This window comes from Pongo abelii, chromosome 2 (assembly GCF_028885655.2).
Source record: "Pongo abelii isolate AG06213 chromosome 2, NHGRI_mPonAbe1-v2.0_pri, whole genome shotgun sequence".
Lineage (NCBI taxonomy): Eukaryota > Metazoa > Chordata > Mammalia > Primates > Hominidae > Pongo > Pongo abelii.
This window is the reverse complement of record NC_085928.1, coordinates 85,026,895-85,050,021: the sequence shown is the minus strand read 5'-3', so window position 1 is coordinate 85,050,021 and position 23,127 is coordinate 85,026,895. Positions and strand designations below refer to the sequence as shown.

Sequence of the window (23,127 nt, the reverse complement as noted above, 5' to 3'; positions counted from 1 at the left end):
TTCTCTAATCCCAAGATGTTACCTGAGGAGATTAAACTGCCATTGCTTGCCATGATGAACTGACTTTTCCCCTCCAGTGTCACCAGCTTGGAGGCCCTTTGTGTTCCTGTATCTGTCAAATCCATTGCAATCTCGTCTAAACTCCTGGCTGAAGGAATTTTTGCCTAAGAGGTATACAACAATGAAACAGAATTAACTCAAACATACTTCAGATTAATAAAACAATTAAGTTAACATACAATAAAAATATCAACAGAGGATAATTTAGAATTTTCGCATATTCAAGTGACATTCTTCAGACCAAAAAACAAAACAAAACAAAACAAAAGCCCCACAAGTAGTTAAAATGTTTTAATAACTATACATGATTTTCTCATGGTGCGGTTCAGTTACTAACTTTAAAGTGTCACCAGCAACATCACAGCCAGCAGAGTCACCAGTATATACAAACGTGCATGCCAAAAAGTTGGCCAGTCTTACAACTTTTAAAGCAGCTTATATATTGCCCATCATTTAAATATATAAAAAAACGGGAATAGTTGGAAGTTAAACACAAAAAAATCTCAGAGAGCAAAAATATATGTGCTTGCATCTTTTGTGAGAAGGCTTATCTTCTGAACAGAATGCAAAAGGGAATCTGTCCCTATAGAAATGATGCCAGTTACTTACTTTGCTTTGCTTCCGGTCCAAGTAAAACTGATGCTGACTAATTGCCATTACCCAAATGGACTTGATGAGAGAAGAGTTAGCATACCATGTTTGCACAAACAGGCCACTTTGCCCAAAGGTTCTTCTTGAAACTGAAATCCTGAAAGATTAAAGAAAGCACTCAAATAATTCCCCTCTGGCCCAGCATGATGCAAAATGTACCCTGCGAGCAGCATTGTAACAAGGCATGTTCCTCTTACCTGTCTTCTGTTGCAAAAACTCTTATGCAAATGGGGACCAAGTTTCTGATTTTCTCCTTTTACAGCAAAACCAGACCTAAGTAATCTCTTTCTGGATAAACAGCATGTTTAAAAACACATACACATGAACTCAAAAGCTGATAAAGAATCAGTCAAATTAGAGATTATACAAAAACATTTAGTTAGAAACTCTAAGGATGTGTAGCTATCACAAGTGGTAAGGAATAAATGGGATAAGATTTTAAAGATACAGCAACCAAGTATGGGATGAGTACCTAATTCAAGGTAAAAGAGCATTTCAGATCTAGGTAGATTTGGCCGGTTCTGACATTATCAGAGAATGCACTTAATGATAATGGCTGAAAATATGCAAGTCCAAAACTGTCCAGAGTGCTGCTTGTACACCAGATGGAAAGAGGAAAGGGGAGGGGGGAGGAGAAAGGAGGAGGGAGAGGGGGAGAGGGGCAGGGGGGAGAAGGGAGGGAGGGGAAGTGAGAGAGAGAGAGAGAGAGAGAAAGAGAGAGAGAACAGGCAAGAGGCAGACAGACTGTGTGTGTGTGACGTGGTACTAATGTTCTTTGTAGGAATTTGGCTTATCTCTTCAGGTCACCTTTTATCACAGGTATTTCCTCCCATCCCTCTGGCCTCTAAACATCCATAACCATCTTGGGACTGAAAAGTACCCACTAAGGACTGATTAAGAATTTCTAAGGCCGGGCGCCATGGCTCAGCACTTTGGGAGGCCAAGACGGGCGGATCACCTGAGGTCAGGAGTTTGAGACCAGCCTGGCCAACATGGTGAAAGACCGTCTCTACTAAAAATACAAAAATTAGCTTGGCGTGGTGGTGCATGCATGTACTCCCAGCTACTTGGGAGGCTGAGGCATGAGCATCACTTGACCCTGGGAGGTGGAGGTTGCAGTGAGCCAAGACTGCGCCACTGCACTGCAGTCTGGGTGACAGAGTAAGACTCTGTCTTGGCGGTTGGGGGTGGGGGCGGGGGCGGCGGGATTTCTCCTAAGATATTTGAGAACCCACTACCTGACTTCAGTTCATGTTGGTAATTTGGCTTTTTTTTTTTTTAATGACCAAGAACACCAACATTTTAAATGAGCAAAAGATCTGAATAGACATTTCTCTACTAAAGATATAGGAATAGCTAAGCAGCACATGAAAAGATGCTCAGCCGTCATTAGTCATGAGGGACGTGCAAATCAAAACCACAAGAAGGTACCACTTCAACCCACTAGGATGGCATAAACTATACATGCACACAAAACTAAAAATAACAAGTGTCGGTGAGGATGTGTCGGCATTGGAACCACATATACTGCTGCTTGGGATGTAAAATGGTGCAGCACTTTGAAAAGCAGCCTTGCTGTTCCTCAAAGGGTTAAAGATAGTTACCATTTGACCCAGCAATTCCATTCCTAGGTATATACCCAAGAAAAATGAAAACATATGTTCATATAAAAACTTGTACACAAATGTTGATAGCAGCATTATTTGTAACTGGGTCATACAGAGAAAAGTCTTTGATCCTCACCTTCGTGGATCATGAACTTCAACAGCAAATTTTTTCTCACGGAAATATAAGTTCTCTAGCTGTTTCCATTGGAATAACTAAAGAAAACAGAAAAGCCAGGAAGTGTTATTTATTCTTATTTTTACTAAGTCTATAAATCAGCTTAATAATCAAACAATTATAAGCTCCAAGAAGGTACACTGATACGATGAAACATGAATATGTGATTCAGCCTTTTTACAAATCAACTATGACCTGAAACCATTTTATTCCTTCTTCTGGCAGCAATCTTTAACTATTAAGATTTACCTCGGCCAGGCGCAGTGGCTCACACCTGTAATCCCAGCACTTTGGGAGGCCGAGGCAGGCGGATCGTGAGGTCAGGGGATCGAGACCATCCTGGCTAACACGGTGAAACCGTCTCTACTAAAAACACACAAAAAATTAGCCGGGCGTGGTGGCAGGCGCCTGTAGTCCCAGCTACTCGGGAGGCTGAGGCAGGAGAATGACGTGAACCTGGGAGGCGGAGGTAGCAGTGAGCCCAGATCGCGCCACTGCACTCCAGCCTGGGCGACAGAGCGAGACTCCATCTCAAAAAAACAAGATTCACCTCACCAATAAATCTTCCTTGAACAATAAAACCAACCATCTGTGGAAGAACATGTATACTATTTTTCCTCTGACTCAACTATATAATAAGGAAATCTGCACAGATTCCAGTAAGCACCAGCCTTCTCAAAGATGTTGATTTCATAGTTAAATGGAAAGATATTCAAAGGGATATCTCAATAACATCAGAGATTGAATTTCAAAAGAATGCAAAGTGAAAGTAAAATGGAACCCCCATGCAGGGGTGATTCTCTGAGATACCAGTTTCCTACCTATGAAGAGAGTTCCCCTAAATGCCGCAGAAACCTAGCACCAGTAATTGGGGGCAGAGAAGGGGCAGGAGGGAACACCAGAGTCTCTTCTTGGTTTCTGAGCTAGAACCTCCAGTTTTTGAACATAGCTCCCAATGTCTGTACACTCTGATATACACACTACTGATACTCTGTTGCTGCACTCAGTGCCGTCAGTTTGATTGGGAGGAACAAACTTTACTAGCAATGTGCATTTGAAAACCAAATAATTTGATAGAAAGCAGCTCATTCACAGCATTGAGGATGCCTTGCTGTGTTTTCTGGGCTGCTCCCTAAGCTCTTTATAAGACACTATACTATCCTGAGCCTTGGTTTGTCCTGTCAACTTGGACTTCATGGTCAAATTCCTCTTCTCTGCCCCCAGACTTGATTAAGGAAATAACAGCAGAGAGGTTTCATTATATTATTAGACTTCAGCTGGATTTTAAAATTATGTTCAAAGAATCTTAAAAGATTATTTTTAATAGTCTATACAATAAGTACTTCTCTGCAATGTACTGTCAGCAAAACCATTTCCTGACATACGGGAACCCAGGCTTTTCACAGACATGTAAACCTCATCATGTAAAGGAACAAAATGAGCTCAAGGTTTCTATACATATGCAGGCATGGGAAAAAAGTGTTCAGACTGGACCCCCCAATTCCAAACAGTGAAATAAACCAGCACACCCTAAAAACACAGCCCTCCGTGGTCCGCACACATAGCTGTCTGTAACTATAACACTCACTCATGTTCAAAGAAGAATTAATAAAAGTATAAAGTTACATACCTACTTCTTAAAATCTCCACACACTTGAGGTTTTCATTTCTTTAAATCCAGAGGTTCCAAAAATGGGACAGAAATGTGAGGGAAAACCTCAGGGTTCTTCCGACCTCCCCCCTCCTAGACGGCAGCTCCGGTTAGTTCTGAACTGAGTTTCATAAGACACTTAGGTGTAACTCAATTTCACAAACTGAGCCTCCCACGGCTGACACACTACTGACATCAGCAACTCTCCTGAGTGACACCTCCCTAACTCTACTCCTTCCTCCCATCAGGGAGAGGAGGGCAAAGTTCTCAGTGGCAGATTTTCCCAGAAAAGAGACCTTTCTAAAATGGAGGGCAGTTGGGATTTGCCTGATACTTCCTAGGAAGTTGCTTTGAATCCAAGGACGAATTTCACCAGAGGCTGTTTTAGGAAGACATTTCTACCCTAGTTTACTCACCCTGGACATGAACAGGTTCTACAGGAAGAGTTACAATGCAGCTCAGCTGTGTTTTCCTTTGCGTCCATTCCCACACACATAAAAACCAGGGCTGGACTTGAAACATGATCTCTGAAAGTCACCACCTCCCCCTCTTATCACTTACAAATGTGAAACCCTAGCGCTTTGGACTCCATTCAGCCTATCCCTGCATTGAGAGCAAATATGCTCCCTGCAAGCAAAAACTCTACTTAAAAGGCGAAGGACTTCGGCTTAGAGAATTTGAAATAACTGGATTGTAACTGGGTTTGCACAAGGTTATGGGAACAAGACTGGGTTTTAAGTATGAAAGGCAGAGGGCAGTTCATTCCCCCGCCTGAAATCTTGAAAGTTTGTGCAAAGTATGATTTCATATATGTGCATATAATAATATAAATGTGGATTGGAATGATACAAAATTCAGTGATTGCTTCTGGGAGCAGATGGTATGAGGGGTACGTTGTATAGAAACCTCAATATCATTAGTAATGTTTTCTTTTATTAATAAAAACAGGATGAAGTAAATGACAAAATATTAGTAACATCTATTTAAGTGGTTTTACAGGTATTGTCATATTTTTAGGACTCTTGGAATTTCTCAAAATTAAAATAATAAAAGTTTATATATATAAAATGAATACAGGTTGGTCTGTTTTATACAAGAGTGAGATTTTCACCATCTAATCAGTTGGGAGATCCCTGTTTTAAACATTAAATATTATTACCATTTTAATGATTTTCAATATTTGAAGTTGCTAGGAAAATAGTTCTAATTGTAGTGGTACTTTATCTAGCTGGCAGCTGGATATAAGCTGGTTTTTCTTTTGAAATTGCTGAAATCATTCTCCTATTGTGTTTTTATTTCTGGACTCTTCATATCCGAGGGCCAGGGTGCCGCTCTAAAAACGGCAATGGAGCTGAGGTGAATTCATTTGCTGAAAGATTGCTCATGCAGGGCTCATGCCCTGTCCCACCCCTTGCCTCAGACAGCACCTGGCACAGGGCAGGCAGTTGAACGGTGTTCATTCACCTCCCTTTCTCCAGTGTTTATCTTAGAAGATAAAAAAAAAGGCACCCTCTGGTCAAAATCATGAGAGGGGCTGGGAGTGGTGGCTTAGCCGGGCGCAGTGGCTCATGCCTGCAATCCCAGCACTTTGGGAGGCCGAGGCGGGTGGATCACCTGAGGTCAGGAGTTTGGGACCAGCCTGACCAACATGGTGAAACCCCACGTCTACTAAAAATACAAAAACTAGCAGGGTATGGTGCGAGAGTCTATACTCCCAGCTATTTGGGAGGCTGAGGCAGGAGAATCACTTGAACCAGGTAGGCGGAGGTTGCATTGAGCCGAGATCACACAACCGCAATCCAACCTTGGCGATAAGAGCGAAAATCCGTCTCAAGAAAAAGAAAAGTTATGAAGGGATTTCAGACCAATGGTCTGTATTAGAGGAAAGAAATCAAAGTTTAAAGGAAGATACAAGGAAGCTAAGTATGCTTCCCATTTTCTATTATTTGGACAATATTGGTGTCCATATAGGGTAGGACTATGACATATATGTGTGTGTGTGTGTATATATAAAATATATGCATGCATATGTACACATACACTTGTAATTTTCATATTAAAACAGAAAAATGTATTTTGCCCAAGCCAAAATTTTCACCCTTAGAGATTTAAAAAAAAAAAAAAAAAGAGGAGCTTTATTTGTCTTGTAATACAGTTAAGAGTATGGAACTAGAATGTTTTCTAAAGTGATCATTATATAAGCATAATAATAACCATTAATGAGTATTTATTATTATGTGGCACCTACTAGAAGCTACGAGTTTGAACACTATGTTGTTTTTAGATAAAATCTATGCTGCTAGTGATGAAAGGGAAATAGTTGTAAGGTGAAAATAAAACTATAAATTAGGTCTTCCAGATTTCTTTCTGCTCTACACTCATCTTGAATCATTAGTTGTGCCCTTTGGTATCAAAAGAAGGACGCAGAGAGTGACAGAAAAATAATATTTGGGATTACTTTGCAATTGCAAAAGTAAATAGATAAGAGGAGCAGCATAAATAACATTAACAAAGAGATAATCAAGAAATTACAACAGAAGGAGAATATCTTAAGGTTACAGATCTTAAAAAAATAAAGTGTAAAAAATTTAAAACTGACACAGAAAATCATGGTGCAATCAAGCCGTATTTTGAAAGTGAACTGTATAAAATATTGTAATCACAAGAAATTCCCTTAACCCTAAGTAAAAAAAAAAAAAAGTGTTGATGGTTTCAGAATAATTTGCTGCAGATGATTACACTTTATTTAATGAAATGAATGTGTTGAATATTTAAGCCACTTTGTTGAAATCTATAATCAATATTTAGTTAGATTCCAGTCACTTTTATAGACTTAAAGAACTACAAGAAATCACCCCTGCCCTGTCCCACCCCACTATTATAATGGTTCCTAAATATCTGAGGCTGTCAAACTTTAGCAAAAAAAGAAAAAAGAAAGAAAGAAAGAAAAATACTATAAGGAAAAGCAGAGGGACTTTTAGGAGACACGGTACTTATATTTCAGATATGTATTTCAGTAGCTTTTGGAGTCATTTATTCATTCCTTTTCAATCAACAGATATTTCTTGAGTGCTGTGTATGTTCGAGGTCTTGTTCTTGTCAGCAAGTAATGGACAGAGCCCTTCCATTGTGGGGCTCACAAGAACCAAGTGAACCAAGTCAGATTGCCTTGGTTAGCATTCTGGTACTGCCACTTCTAGCTGTGTTGCATTTGGCAAGCTGCTTAACTTTCCTGAATCTCAGTGTCTGCATCTGTAAAATGGGACCACCAACACCCACCTCAGAGAGTTGTCGGAAGGGGTCAGGGAAACTATGTTTGCGAAGCACTTAGCCCAGTGCCTGGTTCAGAATCAAAATTCAGTAAGAAATAAAGTCAGCTGTATTTGTAATGAAGAACTCAGTTCACCTCTCCAATTTTATCACATGGAGGGCAGTCACTTAATAGCAGAAACAAAAGCAAAAACTGCTGTCTGGATTCCACATCTTTCCATTGTTGAGAAACAGTTGGGTTATTCTGTTAACATATCTGTGTCACTCAGACTTCCAATTCTGTGAGTTTCGGGCTTTATAAAAACTGCCTGCTCTATTTCTGTTTATTTCATTGGGGGTTTCCTGATACACCCTCTAGGTAGGAAATTTGCTCACCATTTCTGTATCATGGAGGACACAAATGAGGAGGCAGGGGCTGGTCACGGCACGCCCCACAGGCAGACAAAGCAAACTCCCTCCTGCCCCAGGTACCCAGGAAAGGAGGAATGTGTCCCAGCATGTACAAAAATGCTGAGAAGTATGCACCTGCCATGTGCTAGGAGGACCTTCCCAGGGGCATGAAAGACCCAAGGAAAGCCTTGGACAAAAAGGATCAAGCTGTCTTTTTAAATCTTGATGAATTGAAAGTAGATGCCACCTAAAGGCTTCACACTAGGCTGGGACAGGAAAGACATCAGGAGAGGCTTGGCTTTTTAATGGCAACTCATAGTACCTATAGGTTAATCATTTAACTGCAAATTCGCCTGGAAATGACTAAATTTGAGACAGTCACAGCTGCAGTGTATGACTGTACATCAATGACTCACACGGTGGGGGATCCCCCTGCTATTATTACCTGAAGCCAAACAAAATCACTATATTATTGATTTATTCTTTTTTCATTTTGAAAGATTACACGTGATGCATATACTGTTAGTACCTTCTGGAATTTCACAGAATTATAGGCTTCTATAAAGCCCAATTGATCTACCTTCTTTCCATCAAATGTTTATGTGACTGAGACAAAGTCTCTGCCCTCAAGGAGGATACAGGCTGTCAAAGTGACAGTCATACAACAAATACGCACAGTTAACACCAACAGTGCCAGCTGGCATAAACTAAGTGCTCAGCTGGAGCACTAAGATGTTGCATCTATTATCTTATGGCGTCTTCCCAACAACCACATGGGGCAGTACTATTTTAGTCTCATTGTGCAGAAGAGAAAACTGAGGCTCAGAGAGGTTAAATTGACCAAGGTCACACAGCTAAATAGGGGCAGATATCGATACATAAATACAGCCAGGCTCCAAGATCCCCAATGTGTAATCACAGCATGTCATCCTGCGTGTCTTATCTGGGAAGAGTGCTATATGGGCATCTGTTATTTTTTTAACAAAAAAAAAAAAAAAAAAAGGAGAAAAAAGAGTAATTCTTATTTCTTCCTCAAACAAAAAAGAAAGCAATTACAGCAGCCATTTGTGGGATAGGACTGAGTCCCTTTAATTTTTTTTTTTTTTTATATGAGGTAGGGTCTTGGTCTGTCACCTAGGCTAGAGTACAGTGGCAGGATCACAGCTCACTGCAGCAGCCTTGACTTCTCGGGCTCGTGATCCTCTGATCTCGACCTTCTGAGTAGCTGGGACAATAGGTACATGCTACCACACCTGACTATATTTCTGTTTATTTCACTGGGGGTATTTCATTGGAGGCTAATTTTTTAATTTCTTATAGAGATGGGGTCTCCCCGTGTTGCCCAGGCTGGTCTTGAACTCCTGGGCTCAAGGAATCCTCCTGCCTTGGCCTCCTAAAGTGCTGGGATTATAGGCATGAGCCACCATGCCCAGCCTGAGCCCCTTTAATTTTTCTTAGTGATTCTCAACCTGTGGTGATTTTTGCACCCCTCCTACTCCTCCCAACCATCAATGTCAGGACACGTGGTGATGCTTGCAGACATTTTTGGTTAACACACTGGAGGGTAGGACGCTACTAGCATGTAGAGAGTAGAGACCAGGGATGCTTACAGTGCACAGAATATGATGCCCCCCACAACAGAGAACTATATGGCCCTAAATGTCTATGGCGCTGAGATTGGGAAACCCTGACTTAGAGGATAATATTTGGTGATATAACTAGGCTTTGGTAGGTGAAATGTGCTGATGAAGGATATAACAATTTTTACTCCGAAACAATTAATTCTGGAGTTCTATTTCTTTCAACTATGCCTGTTCACATTGCTTTATATATGCAAATGCTACCCACTAGAGGGGCTTACAATTGACCAGACTAGAAGAGTCAGCTGTGCTGAACTAAAATCTCATAAAAGTACCCAAATGGTATACGCTGTGGTAGTGAATGTTTTTTTCAGATATGATCTCATAACCTTACAAATAAAACACCATATCTTGGCCAGGTGTGGTGGCTCACACCTGTAATTCCAGTACTTTGGGAGGCCGGGGTGGGTGGATTGCCTAAAGTCAGGAGTTCGAGACCAGCCTGACCAATGGTGAAACCCCATCTCTGCTAAAAATACAAAAATTAGCCAGGCGTGGTGACGTGCACCTGTAGTCCCAGCTACTCGGGAGGCTGAGGCAGGAAAATTGCTTGAACACAGGAGGCGGAGGTTGCAGTGAGCTGAGATCGTGCCACTGCACTCCAGCCTGGGCGACAGAGTGACACTCCATCTCAAAACAAAACAAAACAAAACAAAAACCCATATCTTAAAAACAAGGAGTAAAACCCCTGAGTATTTTCAGAAAAGTTTAGATGAAGAAGTTCTGGGTATTGGGAAATGTATAACGTAAAAACCAGACCACCTAAAAGGATGTCATCACACCCAAGTTTCCTCTGTGGCCGAATCTCTAACCTTCCAGGGCTGATGTAATGACTTCCTGTTAAGACTCTCATTAGCATGCTCACTGATGTATTTGATGCCACCAGGGCTGAGTTACTGCTCTGGGCACCTGTATAACTGTTATGGATATTTACAACTGGTATCCCTTCTTGTGGCTTTGTACCTAGTCTGGTTATTAAATATTTTCAATAAAATACCTAATTTTGAATACATTCTTCCTTTCCAGATAGATTGGCAGGTACTTGATGGCAGGGATTGTGGCTTTTTCCTTAAATGAGACAAAGAATATAAAGTACTCATTCAGGGCCCCTGTAAATGCAATGAGCTTAATACATTTTTTTTGGTGGAGGGGAGCATAAAATCAGGTACATTGCACTCTATAGTTAGAAATGTAAAGATAGATGAATTTGACAACTTTAGCTTATCAATGAAGCCTTGCTACCAAAAAAAAAGTCCCAAACCAGCCAATCATTGGTCACAAGTATATAATAAAGAAACTTTGGACAAGCACAATGGCTCACGTTTATAATCCCAGCACTTTGGGAGGCTGAGGTGGGAGGATCACTTGAGGCCATGAGTTCAAGACCAGCTTGGGCAACATAGTAAGACCCTGTCTCCATAACAGAATTTAAAAAATTAGTGGGATATGATGGCGCATGCCTATAGTCCTAGCTACTTGAGAGGCTGAGGTGGGAGGACTGCTTGAACTGAGGAGTTTGAGGCTGCAGTGAATTATCATTACGACTCTGCAGTCCAGCCTGGGCAACAGAGATAGAACCTATGTCTTTAAAAAAAAAAAAAAAAGAAAGAAAGAAAGAAAATATATCTTTACTGTTTATGCCTCTTCATAGAACTATTTTTTACAGTGCTTTATGTACTAATTGCTTTTCTCTGCATTCAGACTAGTCAATCCTATTTATGAGCTACCTTTCATTTTTCTTCATGTGCCAACAGTTCAACCATGTGGTAAATGCTTACACATGTAAAGGAATAGAAAAAACAATGGACAGTCAGGCAAGGTGGCTCACGCCTGTAATCCCAGCACTTTGGGAGGCCGAGGCAGGTGGATCACGAGGTCAAGAGATCGAAACCATCCTGGCCAACATGGTGAAACCCCATCTCTACTAAAAATACAAAAATTAGCTGGGCGTGGTGGGACGTGCCTATACTCCCAGCTACTCGTGAGGCTGAGGCAGGAGAATCACTTGAACTTGGGAAGCAGAGGTTGCGGTGAGCCAAGATCGGGCCAATGCACTCCAGCCTGATGACAGAGTGAGACTCCATCTCAAAACAAAAAATAAAAGAAAAAACAATGGACATCTGATGGTTCTGCCTGTCCAGCAGCCACTTCCTTTTCTTCTAGCAGCATCTTCCATTTCTACATGGAACTCCATAAACTCTAGCTACAGTGGTGTGCAGTGGTGCCATCTTGGCTCACTGTAACTTCTGCTTCCTGGGTTCAAGCAATTCTCCTGCCTCAGCCTCCCAAGTAGCTGGGATTATGGGCACCCGCCACCACATCTGGCTAATTTTTGTATTTTTATTTATTTTTTTAGACAGTCTTGCTCTGTCACCCAGGCTAGAGTGCAATGGTGTGATCCTGGCTCACTGCAACCTCCACCTCCCGGGTTCAAGCAATTCTCCTGCCTCAGCCTCCTGAGCAGCTGAGATTACAGGCACCCACCACCACACCCGGCTAATTTTTTATATTTTAGTAGAGACGGGGTTTCACCATGTTGGCCAGGCTGGTCTCCAACTCCTGACCTCAGGTGATCTACCCACCTCAGCCTCCCAAACTGCTGGGATTATAGGCATGAGCCACCACACCTGGCCTAATTTTTGTATTTTTAGTAGAGATGGGGCTTCACCATGTTGGCCAGGCTGATCTGGTACTCCAGACCTCAAGTGATCGGCCTACGTCGGCTTCCCAAAGTGCTGGGATTACAGGCTGAGCCACTGCAACTGGCCTTCTCCTGGTTTTATAACATGCCTATCTCCTTCCCATTGGCATACCCTGTTCTTTTATGAGAACAAGCCATACTGTTCTTTATGAGCTTTCTGCCCTTCAGGTCTCAGGTTAAACATCACCTTCCTCAGAGAGGCTTTCCCTGAACACACCAAATGTCCCCTCCCTGCATCCCATTACTGTCCCTCCATCTCATTTGTTTCCATCAAACATAATTAAAAATTTATAATTATGTCTTTATTTCTTTGCTTACTTGTTTCTCACCACTCATCCCTCCAAAGACTTCAAAGGAAACAAATACAGTGTGACAGAAACTACTGATCTCCCCCAGGATCTATTTTTCCTTATTTTTAGTAATAGAACATCTTGAGTTATGCCAGGCGCGGTGGCTCACGCCTGTAATCCCAGCACTTTGGGAGGCTGAGGCGGGCGGATCACGAAGTCAGGGGTTCGAGACCAGCCTGGCCAACATGGTGAAACCCCATCTCTACTAAAAATACAAAAATTAGATGGGTGTGGTGGCATGCGCCTATAGCCCAGCTACTCAGGAGGCTGAGGCAGAAGAATGGCTTGAACCTGGGAGGTGGAGGTTGCACTGAGCCAAGATGACACCACTGCACTCCAGCCTGGGTGACAGAGAGAGACTCCATCTCAAAAAAATAAAAGAACATCTTGAGTTAAAGCTTTGCCCAGGGCCACCCACCTAGAGACAATACCTCCCAAGCTGCCCTTGCACTCAGAGTTCGTACTTTCCAAATGACAGAGGAGCCTGCCTAGGCCTCCCTCTTTCCATCTTCTTCACCAATACCCAACCAATTTTCTAAAAGTTCCATGTTTTACGAGAACTGCTTAAAATTCTAATTGTGATCAACTATGGGAGGGGAAGAGAAAGACCGTGCTGTACGATACACTTTCTATAAATTAAAGGATGGTGGGGAGGGGAAAATAACCCACTAGTGAAATAACTCACTAACTCATTGGGTCCTCACAATGATCTGTGAGGTGGACAGCAGACAAGAGTTATCTCAATTTGATAGCTGAAGAAAATGAAGGCCCAGAAAGGTTGAGTGACAGCTCTGAGTCAGCCAGCTGGTAAGAGGAAATGCAGAACTGGTTCTTATTTCAAATCCATGCTGTAGTATGGGAGTTCTCCTCCCACTGACTCTGCAGAAGGTTTTAACAATCAGATTGATTACTGGTGTGGTTAAAGCTTAGATACATACTTTATAAACAGGATGGACCAGTCTCTGGTTGACATTCTACAATTCAATTATTTTCTTCCATACCATGCTTTATTTGGCATTAATGTAGAAAGAGAACAACCCATGTTCTCTTCTCCTACAGTTAATCTCATCTGGAATTTCAGCAGTGTCAGAAGTAGCTTCTAATCTAGGTCCAAGGTGGTACGGTCATGGTGGAAAGAGCTTAGAAATGCTCAAGATAGCTGTGCTTAAAGAAATAACCAAGTCACTGTCTTTAAATAAAATAACCTTGTAGTTGTTTGAGAAGAAAACAGGAAGACTTTTGTGCTTGTTACTTAATTCATTTGGCTTTAGGGATTTGGGAATTCCAATACATATAGAGACAGAAACAGAAAGCTAAGAAACTTTTCCCACCTTCACATGCCCTGTGGTGATGAAGTCTTTCTTGGCTTGATATAATGCAAAAAGATACTTATCTTGAAAAGCATTTTGTCCCACTATGGACACCTCAACAGTATGTCATTTTATCTCTGCCATCTGACAGGCTCTGGTTTTCCCAGGGGAAGTATTTGCCGAAGGGATACAAATCTGTCATGACATAGACTAATACTTGGCTCAGTCTCTGACCCACTGTCTGCTTCTTCATGAAGAACAGACATTTTTCCTTGAAATACTGAACAATAAATACTCAGGAATACAAGGCTGCTTTTTTTTTTTTTTCTTTAAGTGAAACTTCATCAGTCTCTAAGTCCAAATGTCTTACCATTTGGAATTAAGTTGAGTTCTGGTATGTTTTCACATTCTCTAATAGTTTGCAATGACATATTCATACACAAAGGGAGGATTAAAAAGTAAAACTGCTTATTGTCTTAATTTTTAATACCCTGAATGTTTGCGGTTTGTAATTTTGGATTAAAAATTTTTCCTTTAATTTGCATCACACCTTCAGGCATGATGGTTAATGAGTTAGGAGGTGAAAGAAGTGCTTACACATCTCCGAAAACAGAAAATTTGAAGGTGGAGGCTGGGTGTGGTGGCACACATCTCTATTCCCAGAACTTTGGGAGGCTCAGTTGGATGGATCATCTGAGGTCAGGAGTTCGAGATCAGCCTGACCAACATGGTGAAACTCCATCTCTGCTAAAAGTACAAAATTAGCCAGGCATGATGGTGCATGCCTGTAATTCCAGCTACTTGGGAGGCTGAGGCAGGAGAATTGCTTCAAACCGGGAAGCAGGGGTTGCAGTGAGCCGACCTGAGATTGTGCCATTGCACTCCAGGCTGGGCAACAAGAGTGAAACGCCATCTCAAAAAAAAAAAAAAGAAAAGAAAATTTGAGAGTGGATTCTTAGCACACTAAAGCTGTGGGTTTGTAGCAATGTTGTGTCCCTCTCTAATCAGTGATCCAAGAATATTTCCCATACTTTTTTATCGTCTGTCCTCTCACTAGTACTAATGACGATGGTGTATCAGCTATGGTGCTAAATTTGTCCTCTAGGTCTTACAACCACCCTACACAGTTGGTGGCAATACTCTTGTGCAGATGAGAAAACCACTTTTAAAGAGAGATTAAACAACATGCTCAAGGTGGTACGGTAAATAGACACCAGGGGCAGAGGTTGGGATGCCTCCCAAACTCTTTCCCTGCATCACTCAACTACACTACACACTGGTTGAAAACAACTTGTTGGCACCCCAGACTGGCAAAAAAGCCATATAAATAAAAGACTTGAAGAGCATCTGCTGGATGCCCTGGGAGGTCAAACAAATACCTCCCCACCCTTAACATTCACAGGTGATAACTGATACAGAAATGTCTGAAGGTCACTGCTGGGAGATCTTGGAAAAACTCCTCTTCAAAACAGCCTTTCGGCATCAGTTTTCTTATTCTTAGTACGTATTCTCGTAAATTTCCCTCCTTCTGGCCTGCTTTTAAGCCACCTAATTGTAACAAGACAGGATGTGGCTCAAGAGGCTGAGCACCTTAAGGCCTCTCATTATAGCCTTTGTTTCATTAGAGTTTGCCAATTTGACCTTCATTCCTGCTGGTCTATTGGTAAACTTGCAGCCTGCACAGGTCCACACAAACAGCTGAAGCATGATCCTCCTTTAATAGAAGGCTGTGCTTATGGTCCTTTAAATTATGCATTCTTTCATTTGTGCAAACTAGGCCAGGAGAGGGACTTGTAGAACAGCCTCAATCCTTACATTGTCTGGACATAAAAAACAAATATATGGAAGCAAAATCCATTGTCAGATTTTAACAAAAGAAGAAAGGAAGAAATAAGCAATGGCACAGAGTAGACACCCCTAAAAAAAATGCAGAAAGAGAAGGCAAGAAAGTGATAACATGGGCCAGGCGTGGTGGCTCACGCCTGTAATCCCAGCACTTTGGGAGGCCTGAGGTGGGTGGATTGCCTGAGGTCAGGAGTTCGAGACCAGCTTGGTCAGCATGGTGAAAACCCGTCTCTACTAAAAATACAAAAATTAGCCAGGCATGGTGGCAGGCGCCTGTAATCCCAGCTTCTCGGGAGGCTGAGGCAGGAGAATCGCTTGAATCCAGGAGGCGGAGGTTGCAGTGAGCCAAGATCGTGCCATTGCACTCCAGCCTGGGCAGCACAGCGAAACCCCGTCTCAAAAAAAAAAAAAAAGAAAGAAAAGAAAAGAAAAAGTGATAACACAGGATGGACTGTGTAGGGTCTTTTTAAAAATTGAATGGCATGTTTTGGAAATGAAATAGAAAAACTCTGCAAATCCAAAAAAGGAAGTAGCTTCTGACCCTTTTCTAGACTCTAGAATGAACAAGCAAACCTGATTATGATCAGTGTCAAGAAATATTTGCCAATTTCTATGAAACTGTGAATGTAAAGAAAGGCCTGTGAGTCATAAGTACAGGAGAGGAAATTAACTGCAAAATTTACTGTGCAGATTCTGATTCACCACTATTTTGGGACAAAGCCTGGTTGCTGTTAGCAGATGCATTTACATTCTGCTGGAAGCTCAATCTTATCAAGTCACATTAGCTAATAAATTACTTGTGAATTGCCTTAAGTAATATTTTACATGGAAGATTCAGAAAAACCAGTAAGACTCCTGAGTGTTATTTCTTAAGTAAAATTCAGAAGAGAAATAAGTGAGCAAAAAAATCTCAATACAAGTGAGGTCTACCTTAAGAAAACATGATAGGAAGTATTTTGGTCTTGCAAAATAGATAAACTAGGGTAAGGTATTTGCTTTGACTGGGATTTTTTATTATGCTCTGCAAACTCTCTCCACTCCTGCAAATGGAAACAAGTATGATGTCCATCAAAAGTGAATTGGTTAAATAAATTATATATTTCCACATCATGAAACACTAGGCAGCTTTAAAAAAGTGAAAAGAAATTGGTTTATAAGTGAGCTAGAGAAATATGGCAAGCTATGAAACACTGTATATATTAGATTTCTCTGTCTTTGTAAATGCTTAGAATATACACTGACAAAATCTAAATGAACTGGTACCATTTTTTTTTTTAACAGTCGCCGGTTGTCATGGGGGAAGAATGAGGATTGCAGAAGACTTCCTCCCCTAATGCATTTTTTTATAGTGTTTGCTGCCATTTTTTTTTCCTTGCCCTCATGAGTATATCTTACTCTGGGTCAAAAAAAAAAAAAAAAAAGCTAACAATAAATAAAATTGATTTTAAAAAATATTTGAAAAAATTGGGTATCCTTCATTTCTAATATCATTGATTAGAAATTAAGTTTTAGAAGTCAATTTTGAAATACAAACAGGAACAATAGTACTTATACTCCTCCTGGAAATTAATTAAGTATTCCTTAAATTGATCTTGGTCACAGAGCGTATACAATGAAAATGCTAACAGTATGATTACAAACATGCTCCCTCACTGTCCTCCACTGCTTGTTGAATGATGCGCTGTTGTTTTCATTGATAATTTTTTTTTTCTGACACAAAGTTTTGCTCTGTCACCCAGGCCGGAGTGCAGTGGCATGATCATAGTTCGTTGCAGCCTCAACCTCCCAGGCTCAAGTGATCCTTCTACCTCAGCCTCCTGTAGAACTGGGACTACAGACATTTGCCACCACGCCTGGCTAATTTTTTTTAGGTTTTCTTTTTTCTTTTTTTTTTGTAGAGATGGGGTCTTGTCACATTGCTCAGGCTGGTCTTGAACTCCTGGCCTTAAGCAGTCCTCCCATCTTGACCTCCAAAAGCACTGGGATTACAGGCATGAGCCACCACCCTCGGCTTTATCAATAATTTCTAGTTAGAAGCCTCAATGCCCTACTAGCCTGATCCAGGAAAGCTGGATCAGTATTGGAGGTGGGTGGCGGAGGGGATATGGCTTTCCCTAATCTACCCTTTTGTGTTATCTGTGTCAGTTTCACAACCATAAAATGGGGAAAACAGAGGAGTTTTATTTATTTTCATAACTCATGGAAGACTGTGTGCACTGATTGAAGCTGCATGGACACTTAGAAGATGAAGAGTACGTATGATTATAGGGCTGCTTTATAAAGAGAATGGCTGTTTTTCTAACACACATTAAAGCAAGAGACAGATGGAAATGATAGGAGTTATTAAGGCTGTGATGTCGGGTTGTGATAATGCAGGCAGTTGACCATGGTCTGTTATTAGAGGCCATTGTTTTACTCCTGTGCTTTCAGTGATGGCAGGATGGCACAGGGAGAGTGGCAAAACCAACCAGGTCAGCAAGAGTCAGTCTTGATGTCACTGTAATACCGAAGGAAGCCAAGAGCAGCTGCATGGTGATCTACATGGATTCTTCAACTCTTATATGGGCAAAAACGTGTTGTACACTTGAGCTTGGATCAAGAGAAGCAGATTCAGCTGAGCACAGTGGCTCATGCCTGTAATCCCAGCGCTTTGGGAGGCTAAGGTGGGAAGATCGCTTGAGCCCAGGAGTTCAAGACCAGTCTGGGAAAAATAGCCAGACTTTGTCTCTGCAAAAAACTTTCTAAAAATTATCTGGGCATGGTGGCATGTGCCTGTAGTCCAAGCTACTTGGGAGGCTGAGGTGGAAGGATTGCTTGAGCCAGGGAAGTCGAGGCTGCAGTGACCTGTGATCAGGCCACTGCACTCCAGCCGAGGGAACACAGCGAGACTCCATCTCAAAAAATAATAATAATAATGAATTTTTTTTTTTTGAGATGGAGTCTCACCCTGTCGCCCAGGCTGAAGTGCAGTGGCGTGATCTCGGCTCACTGCAACCTCTGCCTCCCAGGTTCAAGCAATTTTCCTGCCTCAGCCTCCCGAATAGCTGGGACTACAGGCATATGCCGCTATGCTCAGCTCATTTTTTGTATTTTAGTAGAGATGGGGTTTCACCTTGTTGCCCTGGCTGATCGCAAACTCCTGAGCTCAGGCAATCCACCCAACTCAGCCTCCCAAAGTGCCGGGATTATAGGCATGAGCTACCGCGCCCAGCTAATAATGAATTTTTTAAAAAAACAGCATAATAAAATTTTAAATGGACATTAATGTTAGTTATTTAGCCTTGGAAATCCAAATCTGATCGATTGTGACCCTCTTTGTTTTTTTTTTTTTTTTTTGAGATAGAGTCTGTCTCTGTTGCCCAGGCTGGAGTGCAGTGGCACAATCTTGTCTCACTGCAACCTCTGCCTCCCAGGTTCAAGCAATGCTCGTGCCTCAGCCTCCTGAGTAGCTAGGATTACAGATGCCTGCTACTACACCTGGCTAATTTTTGTATTTTTAGTAGAGACAGGGTTACACCTTGTTGGCCAGGCTGGTCTCAAATTCCTGACCTCCTGATCCGCCCATGTTGGCCTCCCAAAGTGCTGGGATTACAGATAGGAGTCACCATGCCTGGCCTGTGACCCTTTAATAAATAGCACACAACTGATTTTTCTCTACAAAAAGCGGACATGTTCACTGCAGAAAATTGTGAAACAGAGATAATAGCAGCAGAAGAAAGATGACTTACACCTGCATCATTGAGAGATCACTAGCACCAAAAATTATGGCTCATGTCTTTATTATTCATTTATATGTCTACCATCCAATTCAAATATGTATATGCATAAATGTGCATATAAAATTTATAAAATAAATGGCATCATCCTGTTCATACTAACATAAAATAGAAACCTAATGGTATGTGCTTGTGGCTCATGCCTATAATTCCAGCATTTTGGGAGGCCAAGGTGGGCGGATCACTTGAGGTCAGAAGTTTGAGAACAGCCTGGCCAACATGGCAAAACCCCGTCTCTACTAAAAGTACAAAAATTAGCCGGGTGTGGTGGCGTGTGCCTGTAATCCCTCGCTTGGGTGACAAAGCGAGACTCCATCTCAAAAAAAAAAACAAACAAAAAACCCCCAACAACCTAATGGTGTGTGCTTGTCAACTATGTCGCAATTAACATCTTTTGAACAGTTCAAAGTTCTCCTAAAGTGATTCACACTTACCTTCCGAGGCTTCACCTTGTCTTGTATATCATATTGGCCAATTCCCTTATAGCTGATTCCAAGCCACCAAGGAAGTCCTTGCTTATCCTAGAAGATGAAAAAGCATGAGAACCAAGACCTAGCTGTTAACTCTTCTAGAAGTGAATAAAATTTACCAATTTCACCTCTTTTTTTTTTTTTTTTTTTTTGAGACGGAGTCTCATTCTCTCACCAGGTTGGAGTGCAGTGGCATGATCTTATCTCACTGCAATCTCTGCCTCTGGGTTTGAGCAATTCCCCTGCCTCAGCCTCCCTAGTAGCTGGGATTACAGGTGTGTACCACCATGTCTGGCTAATTTTTTGTATTTTAGTAATGGGGTTTCACTATGTTGGCTAGGATGGTCTCGATCTCCTGACCTCATGATCCGCCCACCTCGGCCTCCCAAAGCGGTGGGATCACAGGTGTGAGCCACTGCACCCAGCAATTTCACCTCTTAACAAGTATCAGCAAGTCAAAATAAAGCTGTCTTGATCAACAAAACATTTAACCTAACTTGTTATTAAAACACCTACTTGGAGTTTCTTCAAATAAAATCTTTTAAGTTGAAATAGTCCAGTACTGTTAATACCATCAAAAACAGTAAAGCATTACTGTTTTGATTAAACAGTTGAAGCAAACAAATAAAATGTAAGTAATTCAACTAAGAATTAATCCAGTAAAAAGCCAGTTATCCATTAAAAAAAAAAAAAAGGCTCTTTGTCTCTTAATTAGTAACCAGTTATAAAAGGTTGGGGACATTTCCAAAGAATTACAAAGATGAGAAAAGTGGTTCCAATTCCTGATGTTTATAAAACAATTAACAATGAACATGGGAATATCGAAAACCCTTTTGGAGAACTGTACAATTCAATGACAGGATGTTTGAATAATTGGTTTGAGGTACATATGGAGAGGTGAGTAATATTGTTTTCATAAATTTATATTTTATGTTTTGCCAAAGCAAAGAATATACTGACACAGGAAAAGGAAAATTTAGGCTTAGACAGATACCTATATGCAAACCAGAGTCAGCAGAAATTAAAGTTAAATTGGAGGCCAGGCATGGTGGTTCATGCCTGTAATTCCAGCAATTTGGGAGCCCGAGGCAGGTGGATCACCTGAGGTCAGGAGTTCAAGACCAGCCTGGCCAACATGGTGAAACCCCATCTCCACTAAAAATACAAAAAATGAGCCAGGTGTGGTTGTGTGTGCCTGTGATCCCAGATACTCTGTGGACTGAGGCAGGAGAATTGCTCAAACCCAGGAGGCAGAGGTTGCAGTGAGCTGAGATCACACCACTAAAACAAACAACAAAAAAAGTTAAATTGGTACCGATTTTTAGCACAGGTATTCTCATAATGTAAATTTTCTAATTCCTCATCATTTTGAATTGTATAGAGATATGAACATTATCATAACACGAAAAGCCAATCAAGAACTGATCAATTATAAAATTATTTCTCTTCCAAACAAGACACCCTTAACACTTTCATCTCATCATCTCAAAATATGTCACTCTCCCTGCTTATAAACATCTGAAAATACTTTTCATCATCTCAAAATATTTGTCAATCTCTCCCTGCTTATAAAACATCTGAAAATACAGTGTATGTAATACACTGATTGAAACATGGTATTGCAAATCCTGTAAAAATTTTAGCATTTTATGAAGCTGTTGAAATAATGCTGGAGACTGCATAATTTTCAAACAAAAGCACTCTCAAATGAAGATCTGGTAGTGCTAGAAAGGTGACCAACTGGAAAAAAGACCAAACAGCAAGCAGAGGTGTTTCAAAAGAGAATGATCTGAACATCTTAGGACGAAGAGAGGTCTTGGAAAAACATTTTAACGTAGCAAGTATTTTGCAGAAATAATGTACTTTATAATTTGCTACAAATGGCAAGATATAATCAGCCTTTTATATAGTATGAAAAAAGCTGGTATTGTGCAATAACTCTCAATCATCATGAAAGCTTTGTTATGTAAAACTATTTACCTTTACTGCATAATAATGGACACCATAAGTTGGTAGAGCTTCTACTATTTTCATATACCTATGGAAAATAAATATGTATCACAATCTTATTAAAAAGTTAGAGGACCCTTTTGGGAAAAGTCATTTAAAGAAACACCACGTTTCTACTTTCCTTATTATAAGAATAATTAATATGATTCACTCAGGTAGAAACAGAATAAACCATTTTGGGGAGTAATATATTTTAGCTTATCCAAATGTTAGGAAAATGCTAATAGAAACTCAATTTTAAAAAGCTATAGAAAATGTTACTTTCCACACATTCAAATGTTTATGGATTAGGAATGTACCATATTATAAACTCCACTTGCAAGTATTTTTTAAAGTAAGCCTCTAATGATGCAAGCAATGGGCACCAACTTTTGGGTCATACTCATAAGTTAAACAATAAAGCTATTCCACATATTGCTTGTGGTAGAGGTTAAATAACTAGAAACATCTGTCAAAACTCCTAGAAGTTTATACTTTAAAACTATGAATTATGGTATGTAAACCTGACTTAAAAAATATGTCCTCCCAGGCCAGGCATGGTGGCTCACATCTGTAATTCCAGCACTTTGGGAGGCCGAGGCAGGTGGATCACCTGGGGTCAGGAGTTCAAGACCAGCCTGGCCAACATGGTGAAACCCCGTCTCTACTAAAAATACAAAAAATTAGCTGGGCGTGGTGGTGGGCGCCTGTAAGCTGAGACAGGAGAATTGCTTGAATTCAGGAGGTGGAAGTTGCAGTGAGCCGAGATTGCACTATTGCACTCCAGCCTGGGCGACAGAGCGAGAATCTGTCAAAAAAAAAAAAAAAAAAAAAAAAAAAAGTCCCCCAGAATAAAAATTAAAGCAACAATGCCGCTACTTGCTATTTTTAATTCAGTAGTGTTTATTGTATACCTTTAAGGCTTTGGAGTGGACTAAATTGTGTAATGCTTCTCTCTGCCCTCAAGGAACTGAGGCTCCTGTTTTAACGCAAGTAGACTTTTTAATGACATTTTGATGATCAATTTCTCCAGGAACTGTAATCAATAATTTGATAAATTTTTTAAAAGTAAATGGCCTGCATGTAAATGAATATAAGAGGTTCAATGTGTCAAGGTCATGCAGCAACTAAACTGCACAGCCAGAATTCTAACAAAATGAGTCGGACTCCACATCCTAGAGCCTTAACTACCAAATGAAACCGTCTCTTAGATGAAGCCACACAATAATGATCAGGGGAAAG

General features: G+C 40.8%; 1 protein-coding gene across 3 annotated transcripts in view; it reads right to left on the bottom strand.

Annotated features, from left to right (window-relative positions):
• FRMD4B (FERM domain containing 4B) overlaps positions 1-23,127 on the bottom strand; it is a 370,979-nt gene that overhangs the window by 25,579 nt on the left and 322,273 nt on the right. For all 3 annotated transcript variants that reach the window (XM_054551889.2, XM_054551891.2, XM_054551890.2), the window contains 5 exons: positions 21,877-21,934; positions 19,861-19,947; positions 2,455-2,531; positions 670-808; positions 23-164 (listed from right to left, as the gene is read on the bottom strand). In XM_054551889.2, the coding sequence (XP_054407864.2) occupies positions 23-164; positions 670-808; positions 2,455-2,531; positions 19,861-19,947; positions 21,877-21,934 (503 nt within the window). The remainder of the gene's footprint in view (positions 1-22; positions 165-669; positions 809-2,454; positions 2,532-19,860; positions 19,948-21,876; positions 21,935-23,127) is intronic.